This window comes from Schistocerca piceifrons, chromosome 4 (genome assembly GCF_021461385.2).
Source record: "Schistocerca piceifrons isolate TAMUIC-IGC-003096 chromosome 4, iqSchPice1.1, whole genome shotgun sequence".
In the NCBI taxonomy this organism is placed as follows: Eukaryota; Metazoa; Arthropoda; class Insecta; order Orthoptera; family Acrididae; genus Schistocerca; species Schistocerca piceifrons.
In genome coordinates this window covers 400,888,264-400,915,050 of record NC_060141.1, presented here as the reverse complement: position 1 = coordinate 400,915,050, position 26,787 = coordinate 400,888,264, and the positions used below count along the sequence as shown (strand labels likewise).

At 37.5% G+C, this 26,787-nt stretch overlaps 1 protein-coding gene across 5 annotated transcripts in view; it reads left to right on the top strand.

Moving 5' to 3' along the window:
- The window catches only part of LOC124794648 (TGF-beta receptor type-1), a 189,102-nt gene that overhangs the window by 144,989 nt on the left and 17,326 nt on the right, over positions 1-26,787 (top strand). For all 5 annotated transcript variants that reach the window (XM_047258167.1, XM_047258165.1, XM_047258170.1 and 2 more), the window contains one exon: positions 17,762-17,934. In XM_047258167.1, the coding sequence (XP_047114123.1) occupies positions 17,762-17,934 (173 nt within the window). The remainder of the gene's footprint in view (positions 1-17,761; positions 17,935-26,787) is intronic.

Sequence of the window (26,787 nt, the reverse complement as noted above, 5' to 3'; positions counted from 1 at the left end):
TAGTGGAGATGCTGTGTTGCAGATAGGCACAACAAAAAGACTCTCACAATTAAAGTTTTCGGCCATTGGCCTTTGTCAACAAGACACACACACACACACACACACACACACACACGACTGTGTGTTTAAGTGGAATGACGGCAGTTTAGTGCCGGAATGGGAACAGGGAAGGGGATGGATGGGAGAGGACAGTGACTAATGAAGGTTGAGGCCAGGAGTGTTACAGGAAAGTAGGATGTACTGCAGGGAAAGTTCCCTCCTGCACACTTCAAATAAGCTAGTGTTGGTGGGAAGGATCCATAGGCACAGGCTGTGAAGCAGTCATTGAAATGAAGGATATTATGTTTGGCAACATGTTCAGCAACAGGGTGGTCCACTTGTTTCTTGGCCACAGTTTGTCAGTGGCCAATGTGGACAGACAGCTTGTTCGTTGTCATGCGTACATTGCACAGGGGTTGCAGCCTAGCCTGTAGACCACATGACTGGTTTTACAGGTAGCCCTGCCTTTGCTGGGATAGTTGATGTTAGTGAACAGACTGGAATAGGTGGTAGTGGGAGGATGTATGGGACAGGTCTTGCATCTAGGTCTATTACAGGGGTATGAACCATGAGCCAAGGAGCAAGGGTTGTGTAAGGATGGATGAGTATATTGTGTTGGTTTGGTGGACAGTGGAATACTATTGTGGGAGAGGTGGGAAGGTTAGTGGGCAGGACATTTCTCATTTCAGGGCACAATGAGAGGTAATCGAAACGCTGGCAGAGAAAGTAATTCAGTTGCTCCAGTAATGGGCGGTACTTAGTTATGAGGGAAATGCTTCTCTGTGGCCGGACAGTGGGACTTCGGGAAGTGGTGGGAGACTGGAAACATAAGGCACAGGAGATTTGTTTTTGTACGAGGTTGGGAGGATAATTGTGGTCAGTGAAGGCTTCAGTGAGGCCCTCGGTATATTTCGAGAGAGACTGCTCATCACTGCAGATGCGATGTCCATGGGTGGCTAGGCTGTACTGAAGGGACTTCTTGGTATGGAACAGGTGGCAGCTGTCGAAGTGGAGGTATTGATGGTGAGTAGTAGGTTTGATATGGACGGAGGTACTGGTGTAGCCATCTTTGAAGTGGATGTCAACATCTAGGAAGGCTGCTTGTTGGGTTGAGTGTGTTGACCATTTAAATAGCAGTGCAGCCAGCTGATATTCTATTAATAAATTGTAAAGTTCATTCTTCTGTTGTTTGGACAGTTCAGTGGATTCACTAGCTTTGACGTTTAATTCATTCTGATTGGGAATTAGGTCTTTATAGTCATCATCATTAACACTTTCAAACTCTGTCATGTCTCTTGTCTGACTGTACCATTGTCTTTTAGTCCATTGTCATACTGTATTTGATGCATGCTAAACTTTGCTTTCTCTTTACTTCTTAACAAATTTACTGTCACCTGTTGCTGACTTACTACTAGAGTACAGGTTCCACACTCAATGTCAATTTTAGCTTTCATCTGTCTCAAGTATTCCATGCCCAGGAGGCATGGCATTGATAGGTTTTTAACAATGAGAAAAATGCATGTTACTGAAATAGACTCTATCTCGATTTGAAGCTGAATTTGAAGATTTACGCATTGTGTTAGTGGACCAATTGCTCCTGAAACGGTGCAACCTTGAATTGGAAGTGATAAAACTTTGCATACAGAAGATATGTGCTTAAATAAAGATAAGACATCCTGTATCTACGATGGCTGTTACCGGTATGTTGGCAATTGATATTCTTATGGAAGCTTGAACTTGTTCATCCCAAACGTCATAATTGTCTTTCGTCTCAGTGTCTGCTACTAGATCATCCCGTAAGATTCTCTCTTTGTCATACCTGATTGCATTAATTTTGTGTGGACTAATGGACACGGTGCCCCCATTCAAACCTGCAGCATCCTCTAGGAGGCTCAAAGGTGCTGCATTTAATTTTCCACTTGGCGTTTACTTTCCTACTGGTTCATGTTTCTCAAAGTTTCTTCCGTCTCAAGCTGGTGTTGGTTTTGTGGCACAAACTGGGGTGGAAATGGGTCTTGCTCTTCTGGTGTATTTGCTTGCGCATAATAAATTTGTGTATTATGCTGGCGTTTAGGCTTCAGACTTCCTGAAGGTCCCTTCGCTTGTTGCATGAAGTGTACATTCTGTGACTGAAAATTGTTTTGCTGTGGCTTGTGTGGAGAGTAACCGTTATTGAAAGATGTATGTTGGCCTCCACCTTGATTATGCCATTTATTCCCTTTCTACAAGCGATTTCGAATTGTAAGACTGACTGTTTTGATAACTGCCGTTGGTCGGTTGCATGTTTCCATATTGTTGGGACTGTGTGTTATAATGTGTGTTTCTGTACTGCTGTGGTGATGAATTATATATTGAATTGTGTCTTCTCCTGTTATTGTACTTAGTTTTGTATTTTTGGAGTATGTGCTGTGTTTATTTTTGAAACCATTGTGGGGTTGGTACTGGCTGTTGCTGTGGCGTGCTTTCAATCAGCTACCGTTGTTGCTGCATATTCTATATTGTGCTGGCTGCCTGCACTGATGTGGGTGTTGCCATCATTAACTCTAGTGTCCTCGTAAATCAGATCTAAGGAGTCTAACACTGATAGGAAGGTGTCATTATCTTCCTCAGAGATGTTTACTAACTTTTCTCTGACTGGAATCAGTAGTCTTGTTTTTAGGATCATAATAATGTCTTTGGCGGTGGTCGGCGAATCCCAGAACTTAATTTTCTCAAAATATCTCCTCAGGTTACCTTGCTGGCTGTTAAACACTTCGGCATTGTAAACCTCTTTCTCAGGTGCTGCTGCATACCAGAACTCCAGAATTTAGCTAGAAACATCTGTTCGAACTCCTTATAACTTTTACAAGAGTTGACTATTTCGGTTCCCCATAAAGCAGCGTCTCCTACGATAAATCCAGTAACGAATTGAATTTGCTGGCGGTCACTCCAGCTATTCAGAAAAATTCCTGAAAAATTTCAGAGGAATACTGTAGGATGAATTTCTCTTTTCTGTGGGTGAAAAGTCAGAAAAACATGATGCTTGATCACACTTTCCTCCTTCATCAAACTGACAAAAGTTAGTGGGCTGGTACTCTGATTGAATTGTGTCTCTATAGAACTGTGGGTTTGAGCATTATCAAGTGGAGAACGGTAATGTGTCTGCTATTGTTCATCATGTGGGGGTAAATTATTCCACTTTCCTGACGTGTGATGTGGAGAATTTTCAACTTGACATTTGAGCGTACGAACTTCATCAACTATCTGTTGATGCCATTCACGTAAATCCTGAGCTAACATTCATATTATCTGACCTAATTCTGACATGACCATGTCTCCTGTTTTTCCAGGGGCTGTCAGTATTTCAGAGGTTACAATTTTGACAATTTCCCTGAGTTCATTCTTGACCTTTTCTATGAGTCCGTCTTTGTTTTTAATCCACTCCTGGTAGTTGTCAGACAATGCTTTGGCACGTGCCTTGACAGTATTCTTTACTTGATCCTCTTTATTGAGAATCTCAATCTGTTGTGAGAGATCATCAACAACATTCTTGATTGTGTCTACTGCGGTTTTAACTCCCTTCACCTCATCAGTGATTACATTATAATCTTCTTTTAATGTCACAGCCTGTTGATGGTATTTCATCACTTTTCAATTTATCTCTCCCTTGGCTGCTTCGATTTTGGCATCTAACCATTTGGATATGTTGTCTATTTTCGACTCCACTCGTGTGTCAATTTCTAACCTCATGGCCTTGATCTGACTACTGATTTGGTTTTGTGAATTACCCAACTGGGTATTTAAATCAGCTGTTTATGTCTGCTCTTAGTTCAGATTTTACCAAGTTTAACCTTGTATTTAGGTCATTTATTTCTGTTTGCAGGTCTGTTTTTACTGAATTTATGTCTTTTTACAGAATTTATACCTGACTTGACTGAAATTATGTTGGTTTTGATAGATTCTACATTGTTATCAAGGTCAGTTTGTAAGTCTGTTTTTATTGATTCTCTCTTTTCATTAAGATTTGCAAGGACCTGGTCTTCCTTACGCCATCTTTTGGCCTTCTCATTTTCTTCACAGGCCTTTTTATCCATTTTTTACTGCTTTACACGTTCCCTTCTTTGTGTTTCCCGTTGTCTTTGATTTTTTAACTTGCTTTCCATTATTGATTTGTTCATTGCAGCCAGGTCATTTTTTTTTTTCAAAAATGGGAATAGTTTTCACACTAGGACCGGCTTCTAAAACTTCAGTTGCAGCTGCTTCTGCCTCCAACATGTGTACCCATGGTGCATGATAGTAATGGATAGGGAGATCTATTTGAATCACCACCATTATCTGCTTTTGTCTGTGTCTGCTGTTTACCATCAGCCGTGTGTGTGAATTATTTGTCAAATGTCAAGATGCTACAGATATTATTTGTCACTGCCATCAGTCATTTATCTGTGACGTAGTGCTATGGCTTGCTGGGACCTGAGATGAAATTTTAACTGCGGGTAACAATTGATGTTCACATGCGTCAAGAAGGCAAGATGATTCCTATTTATTACAAACAAATGAAATGACACACATTTTACCACTTATGACTGTAACTATCTGCCATATTGTCAAATTTTTGCACTGCACTGGCAACAATAGTTCAGTTACATTGAATTTAACTACTGAAGACTTGACTATGCAAAAAATGAAATAAAGCAGTTTCAAGGCGGGAAAATACAGGGTTAAGTTTTGATCAACTTGAAAGATGCTACGTCACTATGAAAGCTTTGCTATTGCCTATGGAAATTTCACTTACTTTTTGCTGTCTTGATAGCTGTACGGCTGGATACTCGCATTTTTTGGTATTTCCTGTGTTTGTTCTTCTGGATTGATTAAATGGTTTTTCCCACTTCTCCTTCTTGGATGAATTGTATTCACATGAAAAAATGAAACAGCTATTAGAACAAGCACTCAAATTTTTTTAAACACATTCATGAAAACAATGATTTGTGTAACTTGGCAACAGAATCAGAGTGTGATTGTATTGTCTTATCATAACAAATCACTGTAATGATTATTTCACCTGATAAATATTTTTTTTAAATACCTGACATTCTTTGGACATAGAGCAGCAGATAAATTTATTTGAGATTGGTAGGAAGCAACATTCTCATTTCTGCGTGTTTTCATGGCCATGATGCAGTCATACCCGCATAGACACTAAGGGACCAAAAGATTTACTGACTTTAAAATAAAAACAACACTACACAATTAAAAAAAGATTGATTCAAAAATGATAGGAAAATGATAATGTTCCTCCTTCCTCAATGCTGCATTCGGTCCATCAGCGTGATTGTGAGTTCTGGAGATAAACTGATACAAAATGGTTAACATTCAAGTAAGGAGGAAGATGGAGATACTTAAGGATGATGATAATGATGATGATGATGATGATGATGATGATGAGGTCCCATACTCTGAGGAGCGTAGGGGACGATGTGGGAGACCCACACCGCAGTACTAGGCAAGGGGCTAGTGGAGGTGGTTTGCCATTGCCTTCCTCCGACCATAATGGAGATGAATGTTGATGATGAAGATGACTCAACACCCAATCATCTCGAGGCCAGAAAAATTCCTGACCCCACCGGGAATCGAACCCGGGACCCCCTGCGCGGGAAGTGAGAACGCTACCACAAGACCACGAGCTGCAGACCTTAAGAATAATTTGTCTAAATAAGCACACTTGATATAAAACAGAAGTTTTTTAATACTACGTACCTTTTTATATTAGTTACAATAGCTGATGCGTATTAACAAAAGCTTTGCACTTAACAGGCAATACTTGAGATTAATGTCCTCTTGATGGTGCCTGCTCATAATTAAGTACATAAACGTATATGTTCTCTGATTGAGAAGACAATTAGTACATTTACAGAATATTTTCCACAAATTATAAAATTCAGATTCCGGAACGCAGCAAGTCTGCGTCTGCCTTTCATGGAAAAGATGCAGTAAAAAAGATGAAGCACTCAAGGCCTCATTTGTCTTGAAACAACAGAATTCTTTTTATATCATTAATCAATATGTGTACATACAGATTTGCAGCTGCTGCGCAGGAGCAGCAAAGATAGAGAATAATAGATTCTGTTGCTGCTATGCGACGGTTCATTTCTTTTACATTACAATTGTTTGATAACTTCAGGCCATCAGGTGTTCACTATTGAGTGTATACTAATGTTTGTGAGGCAAAAATTACCAATATTACAATATGCATAATAATCATGTCATTAGAAGACATGTTTAGCACTGTGGGCAATTAATCAAGTGACTGGTCTGAGTTTAGTATAAAATTATTTGTGATCGAAATTAAGGCATTAATTTTATTTCTCTCCCTTCATTTGCGGCAAGAACTGGTCTGGACTGTCGCTATGGCCTCACCACGCATGATGTCAGTGCTTATATAAATCACTACTTTTCAAAATGAGAAAAGGCAATCACGTATCTACTGCTGATTTATGGGTGGTGTATTCACACATGTTACATCTCAAACTTTGGCACTATCTATTGAGCCAGCTATTTCCCTTTTTATTGTTTAGATTGCTGTTTATGAGTGGTTGCCTGACACAGGTGTATGGAAAAACAAAAAATGCTTTGATCATGGTGATGAAAACTAATGTCTATGAGCAAACACAAGACAGAAACAGTTCAGTTTCAGTGGTAAAAGCAAACTGTAATTTCTTGCTATCATTTGTTACCTGAAACTATCATCAAATTGGCTACATGAGCTGCTTTGTTACCAACTGATGAGCAGTCCTTGTTGGCCACTTGGTTGCAGATCTTAGGCCACACAGCCAGATTCCATATGAAAACAGAATGATACGAGGAAATATAACAGCAGATAAAAAAGTTGACATGATGATAAAAATGATGCAGCAAAGCATTAGAAATAAAAAAATTACATTTAAACCAATTAATTGAATAAAACCAACAGTCAGACTCTTTTGATTAGATTTAAAAATAAAAAAATTGCTACATTTGGTGAGATTTGTACCTATGACTTTCTATATATGGAATTTATATGCTAATTATTGTGCTATGCCGCAATTCAAGGTTATGTGGTCATGTTTATAACTATAGTACCCCAGTCACAGTGATAAATCTCAGCCTTCAAAAATTCTGCTTCATGTAGTGTTGTGCAAAGCTTATCTATTGTCAGCCAATCCCTGGATATGTGACACTGAATTGCTTCTTGTGCGGGAGTAAGCCTCTCCAGCTGTGTTTGGTTAGTGCTGTGTATGAAGTGTGTGTATTTCATTAGCATCATTGTGTGTTTTGTTTTTAGCATGGGTATCATATACGAAATAAAAGTGCCAGACCCATGATTCAGATACAGGCTCATCAAGAAAGAAAGTGTAACAAGGATTGGAAGTGAACTAACCTATTGTTGTCACAGTTTGGCATTTTAAAATGGTTTGGGCATCACATAGAGCGCTCTTATTGGAGGAAACCAGCTACAACATGTGAAGTGTCAGTTATCAAGTAATTCTAATCGAACTATAGGTGATCCGGTGGTTGGAGTTCAATTCTTGCCCACTGATATAAGCTCAGCAGAGAAAATGTTATAGTCACCCTCATTAAAGAGGACAATGATCACTTTGGAGTGCTGTAGATTGTGTAGAACTGGTACCAGGTAGCCATATGGCTCTCCCCTGTTGACCTAAATCATGACATTGAAGTGGTGTGTGTATGCCTGATTACTGTTTGGAATCATGCTGCAAGGTAGGTTGATGTGGATACGTGACATGACATGACATGCCCATGACAACATTGTGTAAGGAGTTAAGAAAAAAAAAGTGTACCACGCACATCCATGTGACATTCCATAATTACAGTCATCATAAAGGGACTATAGATGAGTGTTATGCCTGTCAGTGATCGCTTTGAAACAAGACAGGGTTTGCTGCTGTTAGTGGAAGTCCATCTCAACCATTTTCCGAGTGGACATTGTGAAAGAAACTTTACACAGTCAACATTTGGGGTCTCAAAAGACCATTCGTCCCACAGGAACAAGTAAAACAGCATATCTTCAGTGTACCAAACAGCACAGAAACTAGACAGTAAGTGATGTGGCTTAACAGGTCCCAGTTTTGCCCCATTTCAAATTATGCAAGACATTGAGTGTACTAACGGCCCATAATACACTTAATTTGTAGTTTCTGGAGATTGCAGTTCAGGCCAAAGGTGGTTTTGTGATTTTTTGTACCATGACTTGAATCACTCATTCAGGATTCTGTGAACATGAACCACATCTTCATAATAAGAGTGGCACATTGGTCAGCACACTGGACTCACATTCAGCAGGATGATGATTCAAATCCCCATGTCGCCATCCAGATTTAGGTTTTCCATGATATCCTAAGTTGCTCTAGGGGAATGCTGGGATGGTTTCTTTGAAAAGGGCCGATTTCCTTACCCAATTCTTTCTCCGTATCTAATGACACTGTTCTCAGTGGGACGTTAATCTCTAATCGTCCTTCCTTCAATTGTCTCACTAAATCACTCGATCTTAGTCCCATAGAAAATGCCTGAGACTATGTGGAACAACAGGTGAAATGTAGCAGTCAACATCCCTACAGTATGGTAGCTCCATGGGATTTAATCATTAATGATTTACTGAAGATGGATATGGCATACTTGGAGCAACTTGTGGACCCTCTTCTTCACTACTCTTCTTTGTCCTTTTCAATTCTGAACTTTTGCAGCATATCAAATGGCCTTGCAAGCAATGGGATGTTAAATCCAAATATTTCTTCCTGTCTTCCAGAAGACAAGGAACAGTGCGACAGTGTAAGTGCTGTTGTCTGAAGTCTGCTGATCATGCAAATGAATGGAATGAGTGAAGTTCTGTACAATATAAATGTGTGGAATTTGAGCCTGTATTTACATAAACAGGTTTAGTCACCAAAAAAATCTCATTACACATGAGAAAAAATTCAGACAAAATTCTAGGCGGATTGTTTCAACACATCATGTGCACATATACAGAGCAATTACAATTTTACTTTATAAAAGTATCAGGCATAAAACAGAGCTAATGATGCAGATGTTGGTGCAAAGTTATTGTGGCTATAGGATATATGCATGTGTCTCTTTCATGAGAAATCCATTAACAGGATGCAATGTAATATGTTAGTTGAGTTATTAAGGGAGTACATTTCAATAAGAAGGATCTTAAGTTACTTGAAAATCTGTACTTGAACCAGAGAACTCAGATAAATGGCACAGGTAACTGTAGAATCAATTAGAATAGCCAGCTGACCTTGGCCAGGGGCTGGGATAAGTTCCAGCACAGGCAACCTCAAAGTTGATGACAGCTGCCTGTTGAATGGAACGATGGAACAGTGATATAGTGCACGCTATTGTGTGACAGGCACCACCAATAATGTTACTGATTGAGGTAGAACCATCAGGAGACAGGGTTAAACATAGCTGGCTCTCAAAGGCAGCCCTAGGCAAATGACAAGGTGGTGGCAAGGGTACCATCATCCTAAGTGCTTAGTTCTTCATGCTGGAGCTACCCGCGTGAGTGGGCCCAAAGATTATTTGCTTGCTCAAGAAGATTACACTATTTATGGGCCATGAGCTAGCTCCAGTTGTGATGTCATAAGATTTCCTTGGCAGCACTGACATTGTTGCATATACCTGATGCAACTGCGTATGTCTGGCACTACTGCAACTTGGCTTAGTTTGGCCATATGCACTCATAGCAAGTGAGGACCTGTTACAATACATCTCCTCAGTGGTGGAAAAAGAGACATAACCATATTTTATTTTTAACCTGTCTCCAGATTGCATATGTGTGAACAGAGAATATATTTATATGAACAGAATGTAGACATATCATTGAAAATATCAATTGGATAGTTTGCCACTTAACATAGAGAGGTGCCATTGAGCGGCAGAGAGGCATATTTAAAAGTAGACCTTTGCATATTATTCAGCTATCCGATGAAGTCCTTCATCAGTTGAAACACACACACACACACACACACACACACACACACACACAGTGTTTCATAAGCACACTACTAACACACACGTGGCCACTGTCATCTCCAGACACTGTGGCCACACTGCAGTGAGTAGCTGTCTCAGCTGTGGTGAGTAGTGTAGATACTGAAGAGGTGTGTGATGGAGAGAGGGAGGGATGGCAGGTCGAGGTGGGGAAAGATGCTGTAGTGGTATATGTGGAGTGTACCTGCCTGAATGGTCTTGTGTAAATCAAGAAATTCAATCCTCAAACAGAAAACAAAAAAAAAAAAAAAAAAAAAAAAAAAAAAAAATAATGAAAGGCTTCCATAACACTTGTTTTGTTAATACTCCTAGTAACAAGGAGCTGTATACAGCACATGAACAGCACCTAAATGCAACTGGTAAAGATCTAATTGCCACAAGGATTTATGAATCAGTGGAAACAAACAGGGAAGTGTACAAAACAGCAATATAACTAAAATGGAAGGATAATGCAGTCTCAGATAAGGAATCAGTGAGAATTGTTACTGACACAACTCCAGCACAAATAACAGCAGAATCCTTACAAGTGAATTCTGTATGTGTGGAGAGGACAATTACTCAAGAAATAAATATATCCAAGAGATCAGTGCAAAAGTTAGAAGAAGCAGCAAATGATGTGGCAGGAAAGAAGACACCACATAAGAAGAGAGAACTACTTGCAAAAAGAAGAATAGCAACTCAAGCTCAAGGAATGATAATACCAACAGGTGGAATATGGAAGTCAACCTGAAGAAAGAAACCACAACCAAGGGACCAGGATTTTTGGTTGGATCAGCAGTGGTTTCACAGAACAAAGCAGTTAACAAAGTAAGTCATCAAGTGGATGAACATGTATGTGACTATCATAACACAGATGATCACAGTGCATCAATATTAAAGGCAGTAACTGAACCTACAACTTCAAATATAGAGTCAATTGCACTCAGAGGAATAAAGACAGAGACAAACTACATACTTTTCTACAAGTTACCACCCGTTTTATTAGAAATAAGATATTAGAATTAGAACATTTATGTAACACTGAGCATGTAGATGTTATATGTGTATCTGAGCACTGGTTAACCCAAGAACAAGTAAATATGTTTGTTCCCCAAGGGTAGTTGTGGAAGACATGATATGTAGAAAACACACAAAGAATGGTGGCGCTGGAATTTTTGTCAAAGAAAGAATAAAGTTTTCCAGAATTGATGTATCTATGTACTCCTCACAACTAGATGGGGAGTTTAGTAGTGTAAAACTAATGAATGAACATATAGTGATAGTTAGTCTATGTGGGTCGTCAGATGGTGATGTAAATTTGTTTATTGAAAAATGTGAATTAATAGTTAAAAAGATATTGAAGAGTAAAATAAGAATTGCTATATGTGGTGATTTCGACATAGAAATAGTAAATACACAGAGGCCAGTTGTTAGGACATTTTTAAATATGCTAAGATCATTAGACCTCTATTGTACAAATAACTGTGCCACACGTAAGAATGCCTGTGTAGACAATCTGGAAAAAGGGAAGCTAAAATTACCTTTGATAACTTCTTTGAAAAGAACACAGATTTGTCGTATTCTTATTCACCAGTAAAAAAAAAAATTAGATAAACCAATTGAAATGAAAAGTCTGAACTGGTTTACAGAAGAGCTAGCAGGAATAAGGAAACATGCATATGCTGTACCAGATGCATAAGCAAGCCGCTAATCAAGGCGCAGTACAGAGCATGAACATTCATAGGTCATATCTGAATTGCAAAAAATACTATAAAGCTTAACTACTTCTGGCAAAAAAGCAAGCAGTGGAGAACTATATAGAAAGGGCTCCCAATAAATGCAAGGCAGCATGGCAGATAATAAAACAAGAGAATACACCAAAATGTACAGAAACAACTCTGCTTGCACCCAAGGAATTAAATCAATACTTTTTAAACTCAGTTAAAGAAATAAGTAACAGTATCAAAGCAACAGATTCATCTGCAATGAATCTTGTTGGAACACCACTGCCTGTTAACCTGGTATTTCAATGGAGGGCTGTCACACCTGCTGATGTTTTTCTGTATCCAAATTATCAGGTTGTAAAAGTATGAACTGTTATTGGTTATCAAATAACATAATTAAAAAGACAATACACTCAATTGGCAAACCATTAGCTTTTATTTTTTAATAATGCGTAGAATTTGGAGTTTTTCTAGATGCAATTAAGGTATCAAAAGTTGTCCCAGTTTTTAAAAAAGGGGCAAACATCTTCCCCAAAGCTACAGACCAGTCTCCATTGTTCCAATATTCTCAAAGATATTTGAGGCACTGATACACACACAAATAAGCAGCTTCTTTTAAAGAACACAATATCCTATGTAGCAATCAGTTTGGTTTTCACAAAAGGGAAAACACAACAGGGGCCATCTTGGAAATCATTGACCAAACCTTAACAGCACTGTCATCCTCTCTTTTCCAGACTCAGAATATTCACAATTATAAACTTATACGTCTGTGTGTGTGTGCTCTATATTAAAAATAATATTTCAGAATTTATTACCATGAACACAACACCAGGCCAAAGGGTAATTTAGACATACCGCGCCACAGATTAGCAAGAACAGGAAACTCCCACAAAGTTAACCCACTCAAAATGTTCAATAAACTGCCAATTCATGTTCATGTTCACTCTATGGATATAATATTTTTTTAAAAAAAATTAATTGGTTCAGCTGGCTGTCAGATCATCCATTCTATGACATTAAAGAATTCTTTGAGGTGCCTGCGAGGATATTGGCATTTAAAAGTTGTCTGTAGTTAAACACATTATTGTGTGCTGTGGTTAATCGTGTGTAATTACATAGTGTATACAATAAACAATACAATAGTGTATTATATTAGATTATAGTATAGCTTACTGCATTAACTTTTAGAAGCTATCCTAGTGTAATTTGGTACACTGCCATGCTTGAAATGTATTCTGTAATGTACTGACACTTGTTTATTTTATTATTCTGTATGTACTGGTACATCCTGTATGATGAAGCCAATATCATTGCAAAATGATCCATGGTTAATAAAATTCTTGATTCTTGATTCGTAGTTGGCAGATGGTATGGGTGTTATCAGTTTTTATCCTGTAATATTAATAGTTGTATAACAGTTTCTGGAGGCAGTTGTGTTTCTTGAAGTGCTAAAATATTAGTGCTATTATCAGTTATCAATCTTCTTAGATACATTCACCTTTGCAAAGTGTTTCTACATTGATTTGCAAGACATTTGATTTAGGGGCACAATTACTTGTTAACTGAAATTTAAAAGTGCCATCTTTGTGGTTTTTATTTTGTTTTTGCTGCTGCTGCTGCTGCTGCTGCAGCTGCTGCTGCTGGTGGTGGTGGTGGTAAAGACCATGTGAGATCACTGATCCAGCATGGTCGTTGTTGTGTAGACTTTTTGTTGTCCTATTCCTTAAGAATGATGCCTGGGTTATGGCATCTTTGATGCTGTCTACGTATCACACCCCAGTACACTTACTTTAAGACACACGAGCATCAAGAAACATGAGTTCCAAGCAACTGGTGCTTGTAGGTAGCTCTATGCAAATGGCAAACCAGTAGTGCAGCTACAGTCATCCTCAGAGTGCAATTCTGAGCCACCACAATGAGCATACTTCAGTGACTGCATCCTTGGTCAGAAAAGACTGCCCTATTTGTGGACCACATGCCTGTCCCAGTTGTAATATGGTGAGCTTTCGTTGGTAGCATCAGCACAGCTGCATATTGCAGATGCAATTGTCTACAGCTGCAGCTGCTGCTTGGTACAGTTTGGTGGTGTGCAATCATGGACACTGAGGGCGCTCTACAGCATTATCCCACAGAGTCCAGAGCCATTGACAAACTTAAGAACACACAATTATATTACACTTGCTGTTCACTGTTTTTGTTAGGGAACATAATACCTCTGAGTGAGTTTAGTAGCTTTCAGAACTAATTTGTCATTAGAGGTAGGATAATATAAATATTTTTATTTGTTTCATATTCCATGTTAGTGTATTGTTTATAATGCTTATTCTAATGTCTATAATGTTTGTTATAACGTCAAGTTTAACACCTATATTTCAGAACGACACAACACATATAAGTCACAGAGTAAGTTGACAAGCAAGACATGTGTACACGTTAGCATTCGAATGAGCACTGAGTCCCAGTCTGGCGGCCGCTGCTCGGCTGGCCGCTTAGGTGGCGCAGCTGCTGCATGGCTGGCAGACAGCGCCGCACGTAGAGGACGCGCGTAATTGCGCGGCGGCGCTTTGAATGATCGGCGAGTCACAACAATGTTTTACATTTTACTTTGCAGTGGATGTTTTAATTCATTTGTTTTCTTTTATTAGAAGTTTTTAAATGTCATCAGAAAGACAGTTATGACAATGTCATCAAGTGCCCTAAAATCTCATAGCAACATTTCAGAAAATACTGACACATACTGAAGTGGGTGTGCAACTGAATGAAGTTTTAGAATGAGTTATTCGCTTGTTCCATGGATCATTATTGCAATGTAATGCTATGATGTGGAAAGTGTGAGTTAGTTTGCAGTTATCACACACTTTCTCAATGAAAAAATTGCTGACATGATTATCTTTCAGATCTTCCCCATCATTGGGGAACCAATTAAAGATTTTTGTGCCTGAATACTTAATTCCTCTCTGCCACCCTAAAACTGAGTGATGTATTCTATAAACTTCTTCTAGGCTCAAATTTATGGATGTTATTGGTGTGTTTTTAATTTCAATTAACTATTGCTGACAAATTTCATAAGGGAGTAAATGAACTGTGAGATTGTTGTCAATATGCTTAATTGTTTCAAGAACTATCTGCAAGGTGTTCTACAATGGGCACCACAAGTAATTTAAAAATTATCAAACATATAAACTTTAGAAGGTGTATAACATGTGGCTTCCACTTCAGGTTCTTATCAGTATAAACACCTGAGAATTAGAATATTCTGTTTTATTTATTGATTTACTGTCTTGCATTATTTCTAATAGTGTAGTCAGGTCTTGTGCAGTACAGAATGCATATACTGTGTTATCTAAATTAACTGACAGTTTATTTGTAGAGAACTAATTCTTAATTTAAAAAAGAAAATAATGAAGAAAGAAAAAGAATATGTAATTAAGTGTTGAGGTTTTCCATTAGACATGACCAGTAAACCCCCAATTGTTAAAGAATCAGATTTGATGTATAAAACAGCTTTACAAATGAGTTAACATTTTTGATGTTAAGCATGTAAGCAAGAGAGAGTTTAGAAAAGGTTTGGAATTATGTTCAAAGTTAACTGGAAGTGACAAAGTGCTTTCATTACTGAACACTGTATGAGTATATTCAACTGTGTGTTATATGATGATATAATTTTGCAGGTACATTCAGTGCTACATGTGGATGCTATCTGCAAAATGTGTTGCAAGTATAGTTATTAATAAAGAAAGAAAAAAATTAAAATATCATGTGTGATGCAGCGGTTTTACTGTAGGATCATTTGAAAATATAGAAACCAATAATCTCTTTTCCCCCATTTTGTGTAAAAGTTTCATAAAGGTTTGAAATTATGTGAAAAGTTTATTGCAACTCCCTAAGTACTCTCATTCTCAAATACTGCATGAATTTAGTAAGGGTATTTGCACATGGAGAGTTACATTACCTCAAGACATATACACAGTTTATAATTGTAATACTTATCTTACAGTGGTGAATCTTCTGCCTAAAATTGTAACTCTTAATGAGTAAATTATGTCATCATTTAAAATTTTAAAATACAAAGATGATGTGACTTAACAAATGAAAGCGCTGGCACGTCGGTAGACACACAAACAAACACAAACATACACACAAAATCCAAGCTTTCGCAACAAACTGTTGCCTCATCAGGAAAGAGGGAAGGAGAGGGAAAGACGAATGGAAGTGGGTTTTAAGGGAGAGGGTAAGGAGTCATTCCAATCCCGGGAGCGGAAAGACTTACCTTAGGAGGAAAAAAGGACGGGTATACACTCACACACACACACACACACACACACACACACACACACACACACACATATCCATCCACACATATACAGACACAAGCAGACATATTTAAAGACAAAGAGTTTGGGCAGAGATGTCAGTCGAGGCGGAAGTGCAGAGGCAAAGATGATGTTGAATGACAGGTGAGGTGTGAGTGGCGGCAACTTGAAATTAGTGGAGATTGAGGCCTGGTGGGTAACGGGAAGAGAGGATATATTGAAGAGCAAGTTCCCATCTCCGGAGTTCAGATAGGTTGGTGTTGGTGGGAAGTATCCAGATAACCCGGAGAGTGTAACACTGTGCCAAGATGTGCTGGACGTGCACCAAGGCATGTTTAGCCACAGGGTGATCCTCATTACCAACAAACACTGTCTGCCTGTGTCCATTCATGCGAATGGACAGTTTGTTGCTGGTCATTCCCACATAGAGTGCATCGCAGTGTAGGCAGGTCAGTTGGTAAATCAACTGACCTGCCTACGCTGTGCTGGCAGGTCGACAGACAAATATGTCTGCTTGTGTCTGTATATGTGCGGATGGATATGTGTGTGTGTGTGTGTATACCCGTCCTTTTTTCCCCCTAAGGTAAGTCTTTCCGCTCCCGCTATTGGAATGACTCCTTACCCTCTCCCTTGAAACCCACATCCTTTCGTCTTTCCCTCTTTCCTGATGAGGCAACAGTTTGTTGCGAAAGCTTGAATTTTGTGTGTATGTTTGTGTTTGTTTGTGTGTCTGTCGACCTGCCAGCACTTTCATTTGGTAAGTCACATCATCTTTGTTTTTAGATATATTTTTCCTACGTGGAATGTTTCCTTCTATTATAACCATATCATTATACATATAAAAAATCAAATTTTTGTTTCCCTTGGAAGCCATTAGATAGGCAGCCTGCAAGTGGGTCCAGATTCTGTGTCCCAGGATATTTGCTTAGTATTATAGACAATAATACTTACAGTGCCAGTAAAGAGAACTATTTCTGCCTCTGGGATATATGATGGTAGATCATTTGTGTAACAATAAGAATATCAATCCATGTGATATATCTGTAATGATTACTCCCAACATTAAAGATACTGTTTCATTGTTTTCATTCTGCATTCACTTAATTGTGTAAGATGAAAACTAAAAGATATCTGATTCCAGAATACTTTGATTTCTCTAGGAGAATTTGGTTTCTCTCGGAGAATTCCAGTTGGCAACATTTTGTCTTTAAACTTTGTAGAACACAGAGTTCAGAAAACAATTATGTTAGTGAGACTGTAGTGCTGTTGAACAGCAAACAGCAATAAATAGGGTGTAAATATTAATAACCAAAGAAACAAAATTATCTGTGATTTTGAACCATGAATTGTATTGAATTAGGACAGCAACATCATGATATTTATGACAGTTTTGTTTATGAAACTTTTCAAATTCACCACCATCTTTCTTAATGTCTCCTATTTAGTTTTTCACTATCAGTAATGATACGATTTCATTTAAATGTTGTAACGCAACTCTGTCTGTGTTGTAAGTAACTTCCATTACAGTTATTAAATATTACTGACTTTCCCATCATTCATCAGGGTGTATGTTTTGTAATTAAATAAACAAATTAATAATTTTTTTAGAGGCTTATTGCATTGTTAAGCACATACATGAACAAATGTAAATTAGAAGGATTTTTGCCATTTTAGGGAAACCTGCTATAGCACATCGTGATCTCAAAACTAAAAATATCCTAGTAAAATCCAATGGAACTTGTGCTATAGGAGACTTAGGTCTCGCTGTTAGACATGATGTGGCCACAGATACTGTGGATATACCCCTTAACAACCGTGTTGGCACGAAACGCTACATGGCACCTGAGGTGAGTCATTCTGCTATATGTTCCTTTATTTATTAATATTTTTCACTTCACTTCAACATCTATAGAGCAAGCTGATGGAAAACAAGTGAAAGTGATTGTTCACATTGTGTGTGTGTGTGTGTGTGTGTGTGTGTGTGTGTGTGTGAATACACCCTAATCTTATAGAGATGTCCTTATAATCCTTATGTTGTAATGGTGGATTATATTCACAACTTTCACGTGGAAACTTTTGAAATGACAAGTTCACATTGTGAATCAGAAAACATCTGTATATGCATATCTGTGGCTTTAAACTTCATCTATTGTAAATAAAATTAGGCTTCAGATCCTCTCCAATTATGTATAGCTATTAGGAAAACTGTTTACTTCTAATTTATTTTTTTGCAGTCTTAGGCAGTTTTTGCTGATTTTAGTTGTATGGGCATTAGGCCTTTTTGTGCCAATTATTTCTTCTGTTAATGCTGGAGATATCCTCAGAGATTGTAAAAACTTTTTTAGTTGCCTTTCAAAATCAGTCAAACTCAACAATCCAAACCACTTGTAAGTAACTGCACAACAGCTGGAGAGTGATGTCATCTGACCAGTTACACTGTTTTATGTTAAGGAGCTTGCACCGCAGAAAAGTTGGTGCTGTTCACTTTTTTTAGCACTAAGGCCACAATTTATCTGAGATCTAATGACATTGCTACCAGACCATTGCACTGTTACATGGAAATAGTTCAGCTTGCTGAGCTTGTTTGATTTCGAAAAGCACTAATGAAGTCTTTAGAGCCTTTGAGGATCTCTCCAGCATTACAAGGTGCAACATTACCACAGAAACATGCCGTAGACCACAGCCTATTGCCCATACAAGTAAAATTATCAGTACTGTAAAGACTTGCCAGGGAAGCTTACATTTTATAATTAGAAATAACTGGTTTAATCCTCACTCTTAAAAAAGTGTTGTGAATTTGACAGTGATAAATATTTTAATGAGCTGTTGTTTATCCACTGGCCATAAAGAGATCTTATACATTACAAAAAAGAAATAGATGGATAATATAAATGTTGCCCCACTGAATTGTTGATGACACTGAAGAATGGTCTACTTAAATCTTACATTGTTGTAGATATGGAACAGATGTGAACTGTCCCCTCCATAATTCTTGTACAGAGTACTACAAAATCTAACTATTGCTGATAATGTGGGATTCATATGGAGGATTTAAACTATTTCCTGTGAATAGTGTCAGAATGGGGGGGGGGGGGGGAGGGGGCATAAAATATAATATATAATGGAAAGTGATTAATAATTGCTGCTTGAATAATAAAAAAAATTGGAAAGAATAATTGAAAGAAATAGGAAGGTACACATATCCTTAGTGAACTTTAACTGGCACTAATATCGACAGACCTTCGGTACTCAATACATTTAAGATCAACATTCATCATTTAAATTTACGTACTTCTCGTTATCGCCATTGTGCATAGAGTTGGTTATGACGATGCTGTTACTGGATGCCCCCACCTCTGCTCGTGCAAATTCCACTTGTCTGCTTCAATTTTCATGGTACAGGATTCTCCACGCGGGCGAAATGATGAACAGATGGGGTTATTTATACAGATATAAACTTCATCTCCATAATAACTTTTATAACACTTGTGTAATGTATGGTTAGAATATACATCTTTGAACAATACTAAAATGGCAGAACTCATCATACGTCCTCCCGCTAACACTTATAGAGACAAACAGGTGAAGATACAGAAATTAATCAATTGAAGTGTGTATCTCTACTTGTTTTGTTTGTGTCCCAACATTATTTCTGGTTCAAAATAACGTTTTTGTATGTTCATGGAAAATATGAAAGTTGAATTTTTCTGCTTTTCTTTTTCTTTTATTTCATCTGATGAACAAATTGAGTAACCTGTTAATGATAAATAGTTTGTATTAAATTCAGTATTATTTTACCTACACATCTTGAGGGCTGAATTACAGTTAACTGAACTAGTGGCAGTGTAGCTTTTGGCCATATATTTGTGATGTTATCATAAAACTTCCTTCACAGCTGTTTTGTGTGCAACGATATAGTTATATATGATTGTATGGATTTCGGAACTAAGATGAGAATTCATTTAAAGTCAAAAGTTCACATTTTATTAACAATTATAGGTCAATCCACGAACGATGGCAGTTCGTGCGTGTCGAGGCATGGACGGAGATTGCGTTGTTGATGATTGCAAGTGACAACTGTGGTACGTGCCTGCGCACACATTCTGCTTGTGGAAAGCGTACATCCTGCAAATTATGTCTCTCATTTATGTATGCAGAGTTTATCACTTACCACCATAATCAGTGATGACAAGTCGAACAACTGGAATCAAAATTCACTAAACAACTCGCTATGATCATATTTAATGCACACGTTAGCTACAGGATTCACTTAAGAATTCTCAGAGCAATATTGAGTACTCATTGGCCGTCAGGGAATACCTGACTTGGGTGTGCAGAACAAGCGTAAACTCGACCGCCATTGTTCGTGACTTTTATTTATTTATTTAGTATTTATTTGTCCCATAGATCAAATCAGTACAGTGGCTTTTTTTGGTAAAGAATAATAATTCTAGTATGTATTGGCATGGGAGCGGCAAAACATTTAGCTTCTTAAATAATGGTTTACAAGTGTCTCTTTGTTTTTTGAACATAATTGTTCTGACTATCTTCTTTTGCAGTTTGAATATCTTAATTGATTCAGAATTTTGGCCCCAGAAGATGATTCCGTAGTTAAGTACAGAGTGAAAGAGTGCATGGTACATTGTGGTTAGGGTACTTGTGTTAGTGACGTTCCTTATTGATCTAATCATGAAGCACACTTTACTAAGTTTTGTGCTGGTAACATCAATGTGCCTTTTCCATGTGAGCGTATCAGTAATAGTGACCCCCAAAAATTTTATTTCATTTTCAAGTTTAACATTATTTTTTTCCAGTGATATAGTTGGTTGTAATGGATTTCTGTTTTGGGCAGTGTGGAAGGTTATTCCAATTGTCTTTTTTGCATTAAGAAGCAGCCTGTCACTTTGAAGCCATCGACTTATTTGATCTGTGGTCCTATCTGTATTAGATTGGAGAATTTGTTCGGGCGCAGATATTAGTACAGAGGTGTCATCAGCAAACAAAAGGGTTTTTGTGTCTGGTAGGCTGTGAGGAAGGTCATTTATGTAAAGTAAGAACAGCAAGGGGCCCAGGACGGAGCCTTGGGGAACGCCTTGCTTTATGGTATGTATGGAGGAATGTACAGTGCTAGCTGTACCTGAGAGCTTAGTTTCATTTAATTCGACATACTGCTGTCGGTCTTCCAGATAGCTTTTAAACCAGTCATAGGCATTTCCTCTTATTCCATAGGAATGCATCTTTTGCAAAAGTATACTATGATTAACCATGTCAAAGGCCTTTGTTAGATCTAGGAAGATACCTATGACTGGGAGTTTTTTGTGCACAAGTTCCAGTGCATGATCTAGAAATTCTTGTATTGCATCAGTTGTAGCTTTCTTACTTTGGAAGCCGAACTGAACAGGGGACAGGATATTTTCTTTGTCTAGAAAGGACATGATTCTGGTGGCCATTATATATTCAAATACTTTACTAAAAGTTGAAAGCAGTGCAGTGTGTCGATAATTACTGGGATCCTCTTTGCTTCCTTTTTTGTGGACAGGTATAATTTTTGCAATTTCGAGCATACCAGGAAATTACCCATTCAGGAATGAGAAGTTTATTATGTGGGCTAGGGGTTTACTGATAAAGTTACTGCAATTATGAAGGAGAAAACATGGACTTTGATCTTGTCCAGCAGATGATTTTTTTTTTTAAATGTTGCTATGAAGTGTCTTTTCTATTTCAATTTCAGATGTAGGCCTTAAAAATAGAGTCTCAGAGCATAAGTTTGGTTCTAGTTGTAAGGGACAGCTATTTTTAAGATGGTTAGCCAGGTTTTCTACTGTTCCTGTAAAGTAGTTATTGAATTTCTCTGCCGTTTCTTTCCCACTGGAGACTAATTTTCCATTTATTTTTAAGGTAATATCACTTTGTAGTTGTTTTCCTCTATTAGTATTCATATTAATAAGTTGCCACATGCTTTTGCTCTTATTTGATGACAATTTGAGGTAGTTATCAATCTGTAGCTTTTTGGCTGCGTTTACTACGTTCCTTAATATCTTTTTATATAGAGTAAAGTATGACTTAAATGCTTCACTACTGCCTAGTTTGGATTTGCTAATTTAAAAAAGTTCTCTTTTTCTTTGTGATGATCTAATGATTCCTGGGGTGATCCAGCTGGAGAGTTTTCTATCTTTGTTGATACATTTTGTTTGTAAGGGAAAGTGGCAATTAAAATAATAACAGAAAATATCCAAGAATGCTTCATATTTGCTGTCTACTGTTTGAGCCTCATATATATTTTGCCAGTTTTCATTTTGTATATCAAAGAGGAAAGTATGCAAGTCGGTTTTATTGAAGTTTCTCCTCTGTACAGTGATTTTATTGTGTTCGTGACTGTTATTTTGCAACCAGACCTGCATAATTAATGCATTGTGGTCTGAAAATCCTAGTTTGATGGAGGGTACAGTACAATTTATATTTCTTGCTACTTGATCCAGACAAGTGGTACTGTGATTTGTTATCGTGGTTGGAGTGTTGACCATTAGGTCTAGGTTGTAGCTGTTCATAAAATTTTTAATGCTTAGATGGCTAGAGTTTTCTGAGAGAAAATCTATATTATACTCACCACATATTAGAACACTATATGATTTTCTTTTACTTAGATTTTCTATTACTGGTGCTAGATTTTTGTAGAAAGTTCCTATGTTACCAGAGGGTGACCTGTAAAGTGCTATTATATAAAGATTTAGATCTCTACACCTGACAGTTCTATATCTTTTTCAATACTATACGAGTTACAAATATCAAGAGGTGTAGCAGTAATGTTGTCTTTTACAAATATGCGACTACCTCCACCTTTGTAAGATGTTCTTGAGAAGTGACCTACGAGTTTAAAATTTGGTATCACAACACTTTCTATTTCAAAAGACCTCATGAAATGTTCATTAATACATAATATCTGTGTATCTGACAGTTCACTTGCACTTGATAACAAAATTTCTAATTCATTAAGTTTGGTTTTGAGCCCTTGTACATTATGGATGTATACTTTTAGATCAAGAATTTTTTTGTTTAATTTTTTTATTCATTGGTGAGGAGGTTCAGACTTTACCTTATTTACTACAATTTGCTGATGGAATCCTTTGCAAGTTTTATGGTGTATCTTTAACTTGTTTGATGATGCTATCTTTAACTTGTTTGGTGATGCTAAGTTTTTTCTTTTCTCAGAGGGGGGATAGAAAAAATCCTCCTTCTTGGGTATATTCCGCCTTGATCTTAAATTAACACTTACAGGTGTAGCTGCTGCAGTCCTTTGTGGATCTTCTGATGTCTCCTCTTTCCTGCTTTCTTCGTTCTTGTCGAATTTGCTTTTCTCATTTTTGCCTGTAAGTCTTTCAGGAAGCTGATAGACAGATCTATTTTGTAATAGTCTTTTTTTAATTATTTCACTGATGTGATCACACATAACACTTTTTCCATAGTAATTAAGATGCATTCCATGCTTGGTGTGCAGGTTTTGATGTAGTTTACCTACGTCCAGTACATCGCACTTTGTGTATTCTGCACACAATTTCTTAAGTTTGATGTTAGTTTTCCTAATTTCTTTATTAACACACGATCTGTAAATTAGGTCGTGTCTATGAGGCACAGTGGCTACTGTTGTGTTCCTTGATTTATTCACTTCTAGAAAGTTCTGTAGCGTTTTGATGCAGGCATCGGCTTCATTTTTAGCTATGTCATTCGAACCCGCTATACATACTATAAAGTCATTATCCTGTATTGTGTTCATCTGAAGATCGGTGTCTACGACATGGTGTGTTCCCGCTCCAGGTTGCACTATGCTAGTCACTGCCAACTATAGCAGTGAAGTAACAATACAGGGAGATGGAATTTTATATGTTGTGACAAAAGATGAAATAAGTATCAAAATAGAAACCTATGAGATAAAAACTAGTCTGAATGTGGCACATTGAGTTGGAATCACAAGTTTAGCTACACATTAATTTCGAAGTGTTACATTCGGCTGCACTGTTTTAGAACAATATCAAAAGTGTCCTATATTGATGACTTAAGGAGGATGATAAAATGTCTTGAACTGCCATTGTTAGGCAAAACCAGAAAAGTAAATACAGAAAAAACTGGTTACAACAACATCAAAGGGGCTGATGGTTTGTTGTTGTTATACCCGATAGTCACACAGACCAGATTTTTGCTTTGTTCTCTGATAAAAATTTGGTGTCTGTTAACTTTAGGCTGCCATAGCATTAAAACTTCAAACAGTAGTATTCACAATACAACATTTGTAGAGAGGGACTGAAGAGGAAGTTTTCTTATGTGTATGCAGTATGCACAGCAATAAGATGCCATCAAAATGTAAAAACCTTTAATAAGTGAAGAAAGTAGTAGCAACAGTGTAAATTGTTCATTAATGTTGAACACAGTCTTGGATAATGAATGAGATAATTTGTTGAGCATGTTTAAACTTAATGTTGTTGCTGTGTGGTATAATACTCATGAATGAGACAACTTAGTTACAGTTACTGTATTAGAAAAGTTAATTAGCAGTACCAAAATGAAGAGACAGTAGTCTACACATAAAGTACAAAAATGCCTACAGTTTCTACTACTGAAAATATGCAACACACACAACCACAAAAAAATTAGTAATGCCCACATCTGTGCTTTGAAAAAATTGTTGTTGTTGTGGTCTTCAGTCCTGAGACTGGTTTGAGGCAGCTCTCCATGCTACTCTATACTGTGCAAGCTTCTTCATCTCCCAGTACTTACTGCAACCTACATCCTTCTGATCTGCTTAGTGTATTCATCTCTTGGTCTCCTTCTACGATTTTTACCCTCAACGTTGCCCTTCAATGTTAAATTTGTGATCCCTTGATGCCTCAGAACATGTCCTACCAACCGGTCCCTTCTTCTTGTCAAGTTGTGCCACAAACTCCTCTTCTCCCCACTTCTATTCAATACCTTCTCATTAGTTATGTTATCTACCCATCTAATCTTCAGCATTCTTCTGTAGCACCACATTTAGAAAGCTTCTATTCTCTTCTTCTCCAAACTATTTATCGTCCATGTCTCACTTCCATACATGGCTACACTCAATACAAATGCTTTCAGAAACGACTTCTTGACACTTAAATCTATACTCGATGTTAACAAATTTCTCTTCTTAAGAAACGCTTTCCTTGCCATTGCCAGTCTACATTTTATATCCTCGCTACTTTGACCATCATCAGTTATTTTGCTCCCTAAATAGCAAAACTCCTTTACTACTTTAGGTGTCTCATTTCCTAATCTAATTCCCTCAGCATCACCCGACGTAATTCGACTACATTCCATTATCCTTGTTTTGCTTTTGTTGATGTTCATCTTATATCCTCCTCTCAAGACACTGTCCATTCCGTTCAATAGCTCTTCCAGGTCCTTTGCTGTCTCTGACAGAATTACAATGTCGTCAGCGAACCTCAAAGTTTTTATTTCTTCTCCATGGATTTTAATACCTACTCCGAACTTTTCTTTTGTTTCCTTTACTGCTTGCTCAATATACATATTGAATAACATCAGGGAGAGGCTACAACCCTGTCTCACTCCCTTCCCAACCACTGCTTCCCTTTCATGCCCCTGGACGCTTATAACTGCCATCTGGTTTCTTACAAATTGTAAATAGCCTTTCGCTCCCTATATTTTACCCCTGCCACCTTTAGAATTTGAAAAAGAGTATTCCAGTCAACAGTGTCAAAAGCTTTCTCTAAGTCTACAAATGCTAGAAACGTAGGTTTGCCTTTCCTTAATCTTTCTTCTAAGTCGTAATGTCAGTATTGCCTCACATGTTCCAATATTTCTACGGAATCCACACTGATCTACCCCGAAGTCGGCTTCTAGCAGTTTTTCCATTTGTCTGTAAAGAATTCACGTTAGTATTTTGAAAAAATAACACTGTTGAAATTTAATTTTCTAGTTTTCTACAATCATGGCAAAGAAAGCATTTTTTTTTTAAGTCAGTTGCTTTAACTTTAAAATTCACCACAGTAACGCATACTACATTACACTGCCCTACTTAAGGTAATCAGCTATTGTTGTCAACTTTTTCTATTTAAGATGTGCATACACATTTTGCATTTGATAATGCATTTATTTTAATGCCTTGTTATTGTCATTTGTATTAAACTCTTTTTTGAAAACAGGAAATTTATCACTTCATTAAGTGATGGCACAACAAACTGTTCTTCTTGTCCATTTTCATGTTCATCAAACACATGTTGGCTCTGGATGTCAGCTACAGTGTCTTCTCCACTCAGCGAGGCCTACATGATAAGACTGTTGTCTATCTGAGTGAAGTCCTCTATTTTACAAGTTACAGATATGGATTCCATCAGAGGAATTTCAACCTCATCTTCATCATCAGCACCGTCAGCTGTTGCTGAAAACATGTCATCCTCACAATGGGATGGTGCAGAAAGGTCTCAGAAACTTGTTTGTTTAAAAGAACTGGCAGTTGTCTTTTGAGTGACATTTTCCCATGCTTCTGATATAATTGAAATTGCATCAGGAGTGTTGAAAACTGTTTCTTTACCTCCTTTGATTTTTGTAACATGTTCATCACCTGAAGTTTCTTGTACCACATTTTCAGAGATTTTGTAACTCCCTGATCCATACGTTGTTGAACTGAAGTGATGTCTGGAGGTAAAAATACAAGCTTTGTGCTC